This window comes from Sebastes fasciatus, chromosome 15 (genome assembly GCF_043250625.1).
Source record: "Sebastes fasciatus isolate fSebFas1 chromosome 15, fSebFas1.pri, whole genome shotgun sequence".
Lineage (NCBI taxonomy): Eukaryota > Metazoa > Chordata > Actinopteri > Perciformes > Sebastidae > Sebastes > Sebastes fasciatus.
Window position 1 is genome coordinate 5,311,367 of NC_133809.1, and position 13,022 is coordinate 5,324,388.

The 13,022-nt window shown below is 41.6% G+C and overlaps 3 protein-coding genes across 3 annotated transcripts in view; 1 reads left to right on the plus strand and 2 right to left on the minus strand.

Annotated features, from left to right (window-relative positions):
* The window catches only part of loxl3b (lysyl oxidase-like 3b), a 372,166-nt gene that overhangs the window by 128,791 nt on the left and 230,353 nt on the right, over positions 1-13,022 (plus strand). The window lies entirely within an intron of this gene.
* sfxn5a (sideroflexin 5a) overlaps positions 1-13,022 on the minus strand; it is a 152,454-nt gene that overhangs the window by 54,867 nt on the left and 84,565 nt on the right. The gene's annotated exons all lie outside the window — the stretch shown is intronic.
* ap5s1 (adaptor related protein complex 5 subunit sigma 1) lies at positions 970-8,267 on the minus strand. Its single transcript, XM_074660859.1, has 3 exons — positions 7,975-8,267; positions 5,431-5,722; positions 970-2,020 (listed from the first exon to the last, which is right to left on the minus strand). Exons 1-3 carry the CDS (start codon positions 8,172-8,174, stop codon positions 1,892-1,894), a joined length of 621 nt encoding a protein of 206 aa, XP_074516960.1. The 5' UTR covers positions 8,175-8,267; the 3' UTR covers positions 970-1,891.

The following is a 13,022-nucleotide window of genomic DNA, read 5'->3' on the forward strand; positions in this document are numbered from 1 at the left end:
TGGGAAGGAATTCTTTGTAACATAGGTGAACATGTCACAGGAGTCACAGGATCTGTTAAATGATTGGTTGAATACTCTCTGGCTACACTTGGCTGCTAAAAGTTAAACTTTTCTCAACTTTTGTTTGGCCACACTTCGCCACAGAATCAAACGGCTGCAGCTCGCTGAGCTCGGGAGCACCTGCCGCAGCCTTTCATAGACATTGAATGGCAGCTCGCCGCAGGCTGCATTTTGCTGCTGCTCCGGTGTGAATTGAGCGTAAAAGGTGCTAAATGCGAGATTGGGACAGAGCTATGGTGTTAACCTGGGGGGGGAACGGAGGGTGGGCGCTACGCTACGCTTCAGCGACGACGTCGTCTGTCGGACGGGGTCATCAGCTGTAGCCGTCATATGAGAGCAGTGTAGAATGGCGGCCGTGAGCTAGCCAGTGGGGCACGCTCACAACATGCACTAAAAGGCACACGCGGTCGGCCCGGCGATGTTAACGAAACAAAGAGAAGCTCTGATTACAACACACCCAGAGGGAGATAGACTTCATTCTCTGCTCAGGTAGACATTACTCCTCTATATCTTTACATGAACAATAGTTGTTTGCTGCTATATTAATGCTCTGGATATAGTATGGAGCACCTTTAAAAATATTTACCTTAAATACTCCCTGGTTTCTTCCACAATGTCCTTCACTGCACATTGACACTGACAGGAGCATCATCGCCCTCTGCTGGTCTTACAAGTGGAACTCACTGGTTATCTGATTCATTTGTATTATTCACTTCGCAGGTGTTTTTATCCAGTGGACGGCGAGTTTGTGTGTGTTTTTTTATTCCCCATGAGATGTACACAACCTCTAAATCCTTCTCTTGTGTGTTCTATCATTTTTAATGTGCGATCCCCGGTGCCTCGTTTTTGGAAAACGCACCGTGTGTCCTTGATTGCAGAGTACACAAGTTTCAAAGAATACGCCTTGGGTAATGCTAAAAATGAGTTTTATTTTCTAATACAGGAAAAAAAAAAAAAAAAAGGGAGAAGATCAAAGCAATTGATGTTGGCATCCAGACAGGTTTTTTTCTTTTGGATTTGGCTCAAAAACTGGGAGGCTTTTATTAGGCCCGGAGGAGGAGCAGGAGAGTCTGGCTTCACGGGGGGGCCGCAGTCGGAGGTACAACAGATGTTCACAACGTGCAGGATTACAAGTGTTATTTGTTATGTCTGGATGTTGCCATTGTAGCTCCTCATTTCCTGTTTATTCTGCATGTCTTTCATTTTGGTTATACAACATTTCATGTCACTTGCTTCCTTTTATTCATTGTCCTCAACGTCTCAACAATGATGACATTTTTGGTTCAAAATGACATTAAACAGGTCTGACTCTGATCTTTCTTTGCTCCATTTCTGCTGTTTGTTACGAAGAGATGAATCATATTGAACATTAAACAAAATTCCTCCTACTCCTCAGGAACGAAAGGTGCATTCGGAGTCACCGCGGGGCAATAAAAGCACTTTGAGATTCACGTGTAGGTCAAGTCTGGTTCCTCAAGGTCGCAAGATGACATTTAAAAGTACGGTGAATCAGATAAATGGCAGTCTTTTGATGTTGACGAGTAGGTTTTAACCGGCCTCTTCAAGCTGCACTCTTTTAATCTGCCACATTTTCCTTTCCACTCTTCAATTTGACAAACAGGATTTGAACTGAAGCCTCCCACGCAGTAAACAGTCAACAGTGAGCTGCAAGTGGCTGAGGGAGATATTCACCACTCCGTGTGTTTACCACCTCATGCAATCAGAAAACAGCAGCTGCCAGTTGGTCCGTTCTTCTGCCGCCGCAGACATGTCACCAACAGTAAACAAGTTGGCCAGCAGTGATTGAGCTCAACCAGGAAGTTGTTCTGGTTCACTTGGCCATGTAAGCTGCCACTTCCTTCTCCAGACTCTGGGCGAAGCGGTGGTTGAGGAAGAGGAGCTGGCCGTGAGGAAGCAGGCGGCTGAGCAGAGCATCGACACGGTTGCTCCTCAGCAGGACCTGGAGGGGAAAGTGTTGTTTTAGTGACGATGCCGTGCAGACTTTCTTTTTTTTTTTTTTTTTACGATCGCAGTTAGTTACAGATGGTAATAAAACCCGCACGGCTGCAATCTTGTTTCATTACTGTTTTTTTATTGCTGTTTCCATAATGCATAATGAGTTGTTGAGCATTTGGTTAGCAAAGCTCCACACAGCAACAGCTCTGTGGAGGTAAACGGTTTCACTGAAGTGATTTCAGGGCCTTTAAACATGATTATTACACGGCGTTGTTGGATACTCGATTCTGATTGGTCAATCACAGCGGTCTGTTATTTCTTTATAGAGAGGCAAAGTCCTTCCCCTTCCAGAGGACCCAATGGGACCTTATGTCGGAAAAAATATGTACGGTGGTCAACGACGAGAGACAAATATTTTTTTGATCCCGTTTGAATTGCGCCACGAATCACACATTATGATGTTTGTCAATTTAAAAGATGATTTTGCAAGTAAGTCTCAGTTCTTCGTAGGTTTGTCGTAGTATCATTTAGTTTTGTGTAAACTAGTGAGTGACTAAGTGAGACTCGTTGCTGGTGTGAGTTCATCCCAGTAGGAAACACACAACCATCGTAGCTTCAGAGAGAGAGACGTCACTTACAACACTTTTGGGTGTGTCGTCTTTCTAATTACATATTTTCACAGTCTTCAACAGTTTTACAACGAACTGAGACTTTCTTGACTTGCAAAATGATCTTTTAAATTGACAAACATCATATGTGTGATTCATGGAGCAATTCAAACAGGATCAAAACCATTATTTTTCTCTCTCCGTTGACTACAGTTCATATTTTTTCCAAAATAAGGTCCAATGGTGGTCCACCGGAAGCGGCGGGACTTTGCATCTCTACAGCAGACCGTTGCTATTGCCGCAGTTCTGATGTCGGACTCTGCAGGACCGTTTTTTGTGTCAAATTATTGATTTCTTAAGCAGCGGATTAATACACATTTGGTGCTTTAGTGCAACACGTTCTCATCCCACCTCAGACCCCTCTGCGTCACTTTTCGGTCGCAGTAAACACGTGCTTAATGTTGTGAATTAAACAAAAAAACTTGCTTAGGTTTAGGCAACAAAACCATTTAGTTAGGTTTAGGCTTAAAATGACCAGGTTTGTACAGTGAACATGTGACTTGATGTTGTGAACAGGAGACACGAAAGATCAGCTGATTGTAAAGTGAAAGTGAAACTTAACACACGGGACACGAACAGCGGTCTCCTGGATGAAAGCCCTCTGTTTGTTGGACCCATAATTTCTAGCGAGTATTTAAAGCAGCAGCAGGACGCCATGTGTGTTCGGGATTGAGTCAAAATAAACTAGAGTGTCTTCCAGTGCAACAATGTGGCTCATTGATGTGTTTTTAATAGTTTCTGAACAACAATGGAGCTCACAGAGGAATAAGATATTTCAGGCTTTTGGCTACTACTCATTGTTGGTTTTGGTTCTTTTCATGGGATTTGCTGAATATCACCAGACTTCCCCTTTATGTCCAAAATAAAAATTGTGTCCCAAATAGCAGCGACAGAGCTAAACTCTCCAATTATAAATCTCCTCTAATCCCTGCTTCACAGACCGGCCAACAGTAAGTCCAACACAGCCAGACACTCCAACTGGTTGAATTCAACTACAAACACTGGTTACAAAAGTGCTGAGAGACACTAGTCTGACCTGATTCTTTACATACAATACAGTAAGGCCATAAAGAACATGTTTGTAACCACCCAAAGAGTGACCACGATCAGGGTTTCTTATGGTCGGCATTTTAATGTGTTAGCGAGTCAAACGGCTGCCTGAAGATCTCCACAACAAGGCTGAATATGGCTTCTATCTTTTAAAGTAAAGGGTAACTTAAGGGTAGAGCTGCAACGATTAATCGATTAGTTGTCAATTATTAAATTTATCCCCAACTAATTTGATAATCGATTTGAGTAATTTGTTAAGAAAAAGCTTCTTAAATGTGAATATTTTCTGGTCTCTTTACTCCTCTGTGACAGTAAACTGAATATCTTTGAGTTGTGGACAAAACGAGACATTTGAGGACGTCATCTTGGGCTTTGAGAAACACTGATCAACACTTTTTCACCATTTTCTGACATTTTATAGACCAAACAACTAATCGATTAATCGAGAAACTAATCAACAATGAAAATAATTGTTAGTTGCAGCCCTACTTAAGGTATATTAATATTTTTCAGCTAATCCTCTGATGTCACACTGCTTCAAGTTGTGAAACAGCTACTACACATCTTTGTAACAGCCTTCACATTTAAATCCCCCAGTTGGATTTGAGAAAGCTTTATTCCATTTGTGAAAACAGAAAAAGTGTGATTTCACAGGTCTTTCTTCATTTACATCATATCAGAAGTCTAGATCAACTAGAATTACCACCTCACCTCTGTCTAAAATGTCATCACTTCATCATTTGATCCTGTTAGACATTAGTGTGAAATTGACATTAGCGTATGAAGTATTGAGTTGTGGCTAAAAACGTGTTTTGTGAGATCACAGTGACCTTTGACCACAGAAATCGAATCTATTCATCCCTGGAGAATCCATCCCTGGAAGTTTGTTTACCTTGCACGGCAGCTAGATTTTCTCACGGATATCACGCAAGAGTTGTGGGATCATGTCACACGCAAATCCATCTTGTCAGGCTTCAAGTAATGCGTTTGTGTACGACAAGCCAGAGCACGAATCGATCAGTGTCCTGTGAGGAGCTACTGGCAGCTATATGGTGTGGTTTAGGTGTGTGTGACGCGACACAGAGAGGCGACTGTTCATTCTAAACGATAATGGCGACTCCTGAAGAGGTTAGCGTAGATGCTCCAATAGCATCAGTTGTATCAGAACTGGAGAGTATTTCTTCATTGAAAGAAGAGCAAAGAACGGCACTGAAGGCTTTTCTAGTTCGAAAAGATGTTTTCACTCTTCTCCCGACTGGCTTCGGTAAGAGTTTGATTGACAGGTGGTTCATCCAATCACCTGACAAGTATTTTCAAGTATTTATCAAGTATCAAGTAAATAATATCAAGTATTTTTTGAAAGTGCCTGCCCTTTTCTAAACAGTTTCCAATGACGTCTTCCCGTCTTCACGGAAGTTTGTACCAAATTTGAAGAAAATACCCTCTGTCAGATCTTGATCAAGTCTGCATGTTAATCTAGTCCAGGTTTGACAAACCTCAGTACAGTGGTCTGAATCTCATCTTAGCCTCATTACACGATTTTTGGGTATTAAAAATTGTGTAAATATTTAACCCTTCCTGTCATTTGGAGTTGCCGTTGCTCCTTTATCAGTCTGGTGTTGAGTCTAAAAGGATTCCTGAATGAGCAACACACACTGGAGCTCCTTATTGGATATGAAAACTGTGTGGAGCTCACCTCGCTGCCCTGCCCCAGCATGTGCAGCTGCTCCAGGCAGTGTCGGGTCAGGTTGCGTAGAGTCCCCTCGGCCAGCAGGAGGTTCTCGTGGGGCTCACAGACCAGCGTGAAGCCCAGACTCTGGACTCCCAGCCACAGAGCGCTCATCTCCTCAGAGAAGGGGTCTCCAGCTCTCAGACGCACCACTCCGCTGTCGGCATCCTGCAGCGCTAGAGCCTCCTCGCCAGGCAGCGCCTCCACCAGCAACCGACCCGAAGCCTCCCGGGACAGAGAGACGACGCTACGCACCTGCCTGAGTCACAGAGGATCAATGGTTTATCATCATCATCATCCTAATCATAACTAAGGTTAGGGTAGCAACTAACACTCATTTTCATCTTTAATCTGTCCTTTTTTTGTGGCGTTTTTGTATTTTTTGTGTGTTTAAAGTAAAAAAAAAAAAGAAAATTCACATCTTAAATTTAAGACGGAATATTAGGGCACATTGAGGAAAAAAAAAAATTTGAGATTACAAGAATAAAGTCATAGGTTTACGAGAAAATAATTTTTTTTCTCGTAAAGTTATGACTTTATTCTGGTAATATGACTTTTTGTCTTGAAATAGTATGACTTTATTCTCATTAAATTAAGAATTTATTCTCGTAATATTCTGACTTTATTCCGGAAAACTCTGATTTATTTTTTTCCCCCTCAATGTGGCCCTAATACTGCGTCGTATAAATTACTCCGTCGTATAAATTACCAGAGCCTAAAGTAATATAAAGTGATGTCTTAAAATTGGATAAATTTGTCAGGCCAACAGTAAAAAAAAAACAAAGTATTTGATTTATAGTGATATGAAATGAAGGAAAACCAATAAATATTATATTTGAGAACTTGTCAGCAGCATTTTAACATGAATAACTGAGTATACATTAATAACTCAGTATATCTGAGGCCTGTTGTCATTCTTTCCCACTGCGCACAGAGAGAGCGAGCATTTTCTTTTGACAGTGATAATCAGTAGTTACAGGCTGCCATGAGGGAGAAGAGAAAACTACACAAACGCTCTGTGAAATAAATCCTCATTTATTGAACACAAACGAGACGAATGTAGAGAAGACTGACAGCCTCCGCCGGCCTCTGTGATGCTTTTTTACATCAGGAAATCAGCAGGATGCAGAAAGAAGAGCGGCTGCAATAAAGAGGACAACAGGAGGAGGGTGCTGCAGAGTCAAGGTATCACGAGATGAGAGGTAGTGGAAGGTTTACAGCCCAAAATATATCAAATAGTTACACAGCGACATCAAGAAGAAAGACATGGAGAGGAGCAGCATCCTTTTGACACAGGGAGCGCTAAGCTTTATGGGAAATGTAGTCTTAATTTGGAGAAACATAAGCAGTAAGACCAAAGAGGGCCGTCCAGATAACCAACCAACGTGAGACGTGTTTCTGTTAATTGCCAACTGTGACCTTCTACCTAATCTAGTATTTTAATGAGTACTTTTACTTTTGATGCTTTGCTTTATACTTATATTGATGAACTGTATATAATCACACATGTTGTCGTCTGTGGTATCCTGTTACATTATTGACAGACATAGCAAGAGAATTGTAGAGTACAGTCAGTGGTGGAAGAACTATTCAGATCCTTGTACTAATAGTATACTAATTCACACTGTGAAAATACTCCACTACTCCATAAGTAGAAGTCCTGCATTCAAAATCTCATTTAAAGGTTCCATATTATGCTCATTTACAGGTTCATACTTGTATTTTGTGTTTCTACTAGAACATGTTTACATGCTGTAATGTTAAAAAAAAACTTTATTTTCATCATAATGTCAGCCTGAATATGCATCTATTTATCCTCTTTCTGAAACGCTCCGTTTTAGCGCATTTTGACAGAATGGCGTCGCTAGGCAACAGCTTGGGTCCATGTTTACTTCCCGTCAGCCGATGACACTCACATACACTGCAACCAGGAATAAACTGGGACACATTTAGAATGTTTACGTTTAACATTGTGTCAAGGGTCTAAATATTGTATTTTGTGACATCACAAATGGTCAGATATCCTGACAGCTTGTTTCAAATGCAGAGTTTCTGAATACGGGCTGTGTGTATTTCCCTGTGGATTGAGTGTTTCGATACTTTCACAGTATTTATAGAGGACTTAAACCTGCGTTATAATAAAAAAAAACATGAAAATCTCACTTTTTTATAATAATATGGGACCTTTAAGTAAAAGTATGTAAATATTATCAGCAAATATACTTGAAAAGTAAAAGTAGACATAGTGCAGTAAAATAATCCCTGTCAAATGTAAATACTTCTATATTATGTAGTCATATTATTGATATTCTTTTTTTTTTGTTATGTTGTAGGCCTATGGTCTTAAATTGTGCAAAATAAATAAACGAATGAACAAAAATACTCAATTAAAATACCTCAGATTAGTCCAGTACCTGAGTAAATGTACTTGGTTAACAAAAAATTACAAAAAAAAATACAAAAAAATATAGTTGTTTATCACAGTAGCAGGAGGAGTAAATCTTGACTCACCTGGCCACCACAGCGACCTTCTCCTTTTGTAGAACCCGCCTCTCCTCCGGGTTCAGATCCTGGTTCTGGTTCTGGTTCTGGTTCTGGTCGGACAACAAGCTTTCATCTGGACCGAAGACCCGAGAATACAACACCCGATTCTCTCCAGAACCGAGAGCACTGACCGGACACACGGTGTGGATCAGGAAACACCGAACCATGTTGTCACGTGGAGAGAAAACACCAAAAAGACTCTTATATCTGTTTAACACTGTTTACATTGATTAATCACTTCCGCGTTGGTCACCTGACCGCTCTCTCGACTTCCGTTGCTATGCGACGCTTCAACCACCAGATAGCGCTCGAAGTACATTATATTATATTATATTATATTATATTATATTATGTTATGTTATGTTATGTTATGTTATGTTATGTTATGTTATATTATATTATATTATATTATATTATATTATATTATGTTATATTATATTATATTATGTTATGTTATATCATATCATATCATATCATATTATATTATATCATAATATATTATATTATATTATATGATTTTATATTATATTATATAACCAAATAAGAAAATAAGACCTCTACCAGTCAGATGTTTAGGCAGGTGAAGATATGATATTGGGCTGCTATTGGCTGCAATCTGCTTGATTATTGGTTAATTATTTTGTCTAAAATGCCAGAAAATAGTGAAAAATGCAGTCTTCAGATTGCTTATTTTGTATGACCATCACTCCAAAACATAAAGATATGTCATTCATTATCATGGAATACCTGAAAAAAATGCATTTGTGAAGCTGGACCACTGATTTTTTGGGTAATTTTTTTCTGAAAAACTTACTAAAACGCTTAATTAATCAAATCAGATTGACCTCAATTGAATTAGAAGGAACCAATAGACCCAAATTGCTAAGAATTTGAGACAGTAGTGCAGTAGATGTGGATGAAAACAGGACTGAAGGAGGCAGAAGGAGGCTGCAGAGAGGTTGAGTGAGATCACTGAGAGTGTTTCGGGGGTCTCAGCAGACAAACGCAGGCAGCTGTTAATCCAACAGCTGCTGCCGGTCACGCTTCTTTACTCTGAGAGGCCCTGTTCAGTGCCTGTGTGTGTGTGTGTGTGTGTGTGTGTGTGTGTGTGTGTGTGCGTGCGTGTGTGTGTGTGTGTGTGTGTGTGTGTGTGTGTGTGCGTGCGCGCGCGCGTGCGTGCGCGCGTGTGAAGAAGTGACAGAGGGAAAAAGAAACAAAGAAAACATTCACTCATCTTTGTTAACATTCACTCCACCGTCCTGTTAACCTCCCCGCCCTCTGCCCTGCACAGACCTGCTGCTGAGACGCGCTGCAACAAGACCTGAGGATGTGTTGTTGATGGGTCTAGTAGTTGGTAGAATTTCATCTTTTTAAGGGATTAAAATCTTCCTTTTCTCACATTCTGCTCTGCTGGTGTCATTTTTACAGCTGTCAGATGAGAGCAGCAACACATGAGTGCAGGTTTAATGGCTTTAGGGATGGTGATGTCAGTCCAGACTCAACTATCTCAGCAACTATTCGATGAAATGCCATAAAACTAAAGACATTCATGGTCCCCAGCAGATGAATCTGAATGTTTTTTGATCCTCTTACTTTTCATCTAGCGCCACCATCAGATCAAAACCTCCAAAGTGACTCCTAGATTCAGCCTTGCCTTGAATTAACTGATTTCCTGGAGAGCAAATAGAGCTTCTCCAGGACTAATGGAGGCTTAAATTGAACCTCCATGGAGCCAGGTTTAACCTGAAATTAATGTCTTGTTCCAGGTTTTCAATTAAGCAGTGAAATACTGTACCTCCACATCTACTCCATGGATTTGCAAACAAATTGGTACAAACAAATTCATGGTTCCCTCCTGGGTCCTGACTGTTCCTAGTCTTTATCCTCTGATTTAAAGACGTCTCTTTATACATCCATGGCCACAGACTCCTCTGCGTTTTCAGTCCAAAATGGCGGCAGCGCTACCACAGCGCCATCTAGCAGCTGTTGTCAAAAAAGCACCAGAGTTTCACCTCTTTGCTTCTATACGTGACTGGTATCAACCTTCTCATCTAACTCTCGACAAGAAAGGGAATAAGCATATTAGCTTACGTAAAACTACTCAGCATGGTCTACTTTAGATCAATGTCAAATCCTGGTTTGATTGACACTCTGAGCAGGAAGCCGACATTCACTGTTCATGAAGCTTTTCATCTGAAAAGGTGTGGACGACAAGTATTTCTGCAACACCTACGCTGTGTGTAATAATTAGCCCGGAGCAGTTTGCAGATATTACTCTCACAGTGAAAGAGCGATATCTCTGCAGGTAATGATTAACCAAAATCAGTGTGAAAATTCAAAGTGAAAGTGAAGCCAGATTTCTCTGTCAGTGTGGAACTTAAACTTTATATTTTGACTGCAGCAAAATGCATGTAGAGGATCAGATTTTCAGTGTTAATTTTCAAAGCAGCCGCTCGTGTCATGAATACCACAAAAAAAAAAGTCTGGGCAAGTTTTTGTTATATATGAGTCACAAGTTCCCTCTGATGAAAAAGCAGCTGAATATGAAGAACAACAGGATGTGGGTGAAGGGAACGGCGATCAGGACCAATGACGGCGAGGCCCGCCAGTTTTAAATAAAGGAAACTAAAGACAACAACACGCCACTAAAATCTCTTTTTGTCTGGTCTGCATTCTCTGCAGGGGGAAATGAAAACATCCTGAACGTATGGTGAAATCATCTGAGCCGGCAGAGGATGTGCACAGAGCAGAAACACAAGCACGGTTTTAAATCCTCGATAACATCAAAGTTCACATGATAAAAACCACAACCCCCCCCCACCCTTCCTCTGAACCCACAGTGTTATGCTCCGTGTTTCACCGCCCTCGCCAGGTTGTTAGGACCTTGTTTTTTACAGGCCGGTTTGTCAGTTTGCTGTCAATGTCAACGGGTCAGAGCAAACAGGGCTTTAAAAGGTGACACCCAGGCTGGAGGTTTGTGTGAAGGCACCTTTGATTCAGCCCTGCAGCTGCATGCAGCACCCCAGGGTGGGGTATCAAACAGGACACGCCGGGGTGAAGAGGTGGATTCACAAAGAAGAGATGGTGACGGGAAGGGTGGAGTAGTTTTAAGGGTAACTCTGCTTAAGCAGTCAGCTCAGTGTTGTTGCTGTAATAACAGATGGATTTGTATTTCAACCTTACAGGGAGAACAGGTCCCCACTGCTAACCAACACCAACCGTTTTAGCTTGTGACGCCTCATCACAGGTTGGATGTCGAGGTAAAAAGCTACGAGTCAAAACATGAAGAACAGGAATGGCTCAACATTTGGGGAAATGTGCTTATTTGCTTTCTTTCCGAGGGTTAGATGCACGATGCATGTCACAACACTACAACACTTCTTGAGACAACCAGCGTTAGAACTTAGCATCCAAAACTTTAGCTTTTATTCTATTAGTAATGCTTTTAGATTTACTAGCCTACATAACAAAACAAGCACGTCAGAAAGCACACGTTATTAATCCTCTGGAAAACAAAGCTCCCTCTTTTCTTTGTGGAACCTCCAGCTCCTAATTGGATGAGTCCAGTTGTAAAATCTGGCTCGGTTTTCTTCTGGGGGACCTGCCAAGGACTCATCTGCATAGTAAAACCAACTGTTGGAGTGGAAAATGAAGCTCGTCTTGAAAGGTTCCTGAAAGTGTTGCATTATGTATTTCTGGGGTAAAAGTGTGAGGCCTCTTAAACCTCAGCAACTGGCCCATTAATTGTCCTGCTCAGACAAAGGTGGCAGCTTAATATGAATGGAAAAGGCTCATTAAGAAATACATGTAAAGATCACTGGAACAGACGTTCCTCTTCATTTTCTAAGCTACTAGTCTACAAACACTTATGTCCAGGGTTTAGGAAAGAGCTTCTTCAGCTGAGTTAAACAAGACAACGAACAGACACTTGTGTCAGCTACAAACTGTTGGCTGTAAATGAGTCTTTAGATCCGTGGAATGCAAACAAAGAGTCGCCCTCCCTTTCTCTCATGGCCGCTGGGAAACTGCCTGATTTCAAACTTTGGTAAAGGGCCAGAAGGGAGGGAGTCCTGCTTTTTACAACCTCTCCATCAGATCAGTCACGTGTTTACAGCACGTGGTGGCTCCTGTCAAGTCAGGACACGCTATAGAGAACCGCTGGCCACCAGGCGCCGTCTCCACAAAGCTGCTCCCTCCCTCTGCATACAGGAATGTGTATATATATGCATGTATTCACGGGCACGTGCTGCAGCAGCAGAGAGGCCACTCCCAAGGTCGGCCAGAGAGGGAGAATTTGAAAAAACAGGAACTGCTGTGTGCGCAGTGTGTCTCCGTCATGCAGCAGAGAAGACCAAACAAAACATAACAGACGTGCTATTCTTAGAGTTCAGGAGTGGAAAGTCCAGTTCGACTGAATCCGGCACACTGAGGGCCTGTTTAGAGAGCAGGTTTACAACTTTTAATCACACATAGAAGTGCCTTAAAGGGGATTTTCAGGTTCATACTTGTATTTTGGGTTTCTACTGATCATTGTTTATATGCTTTAATGTTCAAAAAACACATTTTTCTCATACCGGCTGTGCTGCCCCCTTGTTGCCCATTTTTATCAGTTTTAAAGTTAAGAGATGAGAAGATTAAAGACCCTGACACACCAAGCCGACGGTCGGCCTTATACAGTTTTGGGGCCGTCGGTGAGCGTCTATCGTCCTAGGTTTTCCGGTGTGTCCCACACCGTCAGCTCTAGTCTGCCTGTGTCAGAGTTTTTTCGGTCAATTCATCACGTTGAATCGGCGGCGGAGCCCGTCGGTGATAGAAATAACTGATTGGCTGTTGAGCTTAAACAAATCAGTGCATGAGAAGAGAAACGGACGTGAGGAAAGCAAGCCAACGAGTAAAGTCAAGAGGGGGAAAACACAGAAGGCTCTTCTCATTTTTCATCTCTGATCATTCCAATACACGGATATTTTCACAACGACATCTGGATTGAAGCTAAGTAATGGGTGAGAGTGGTGTGA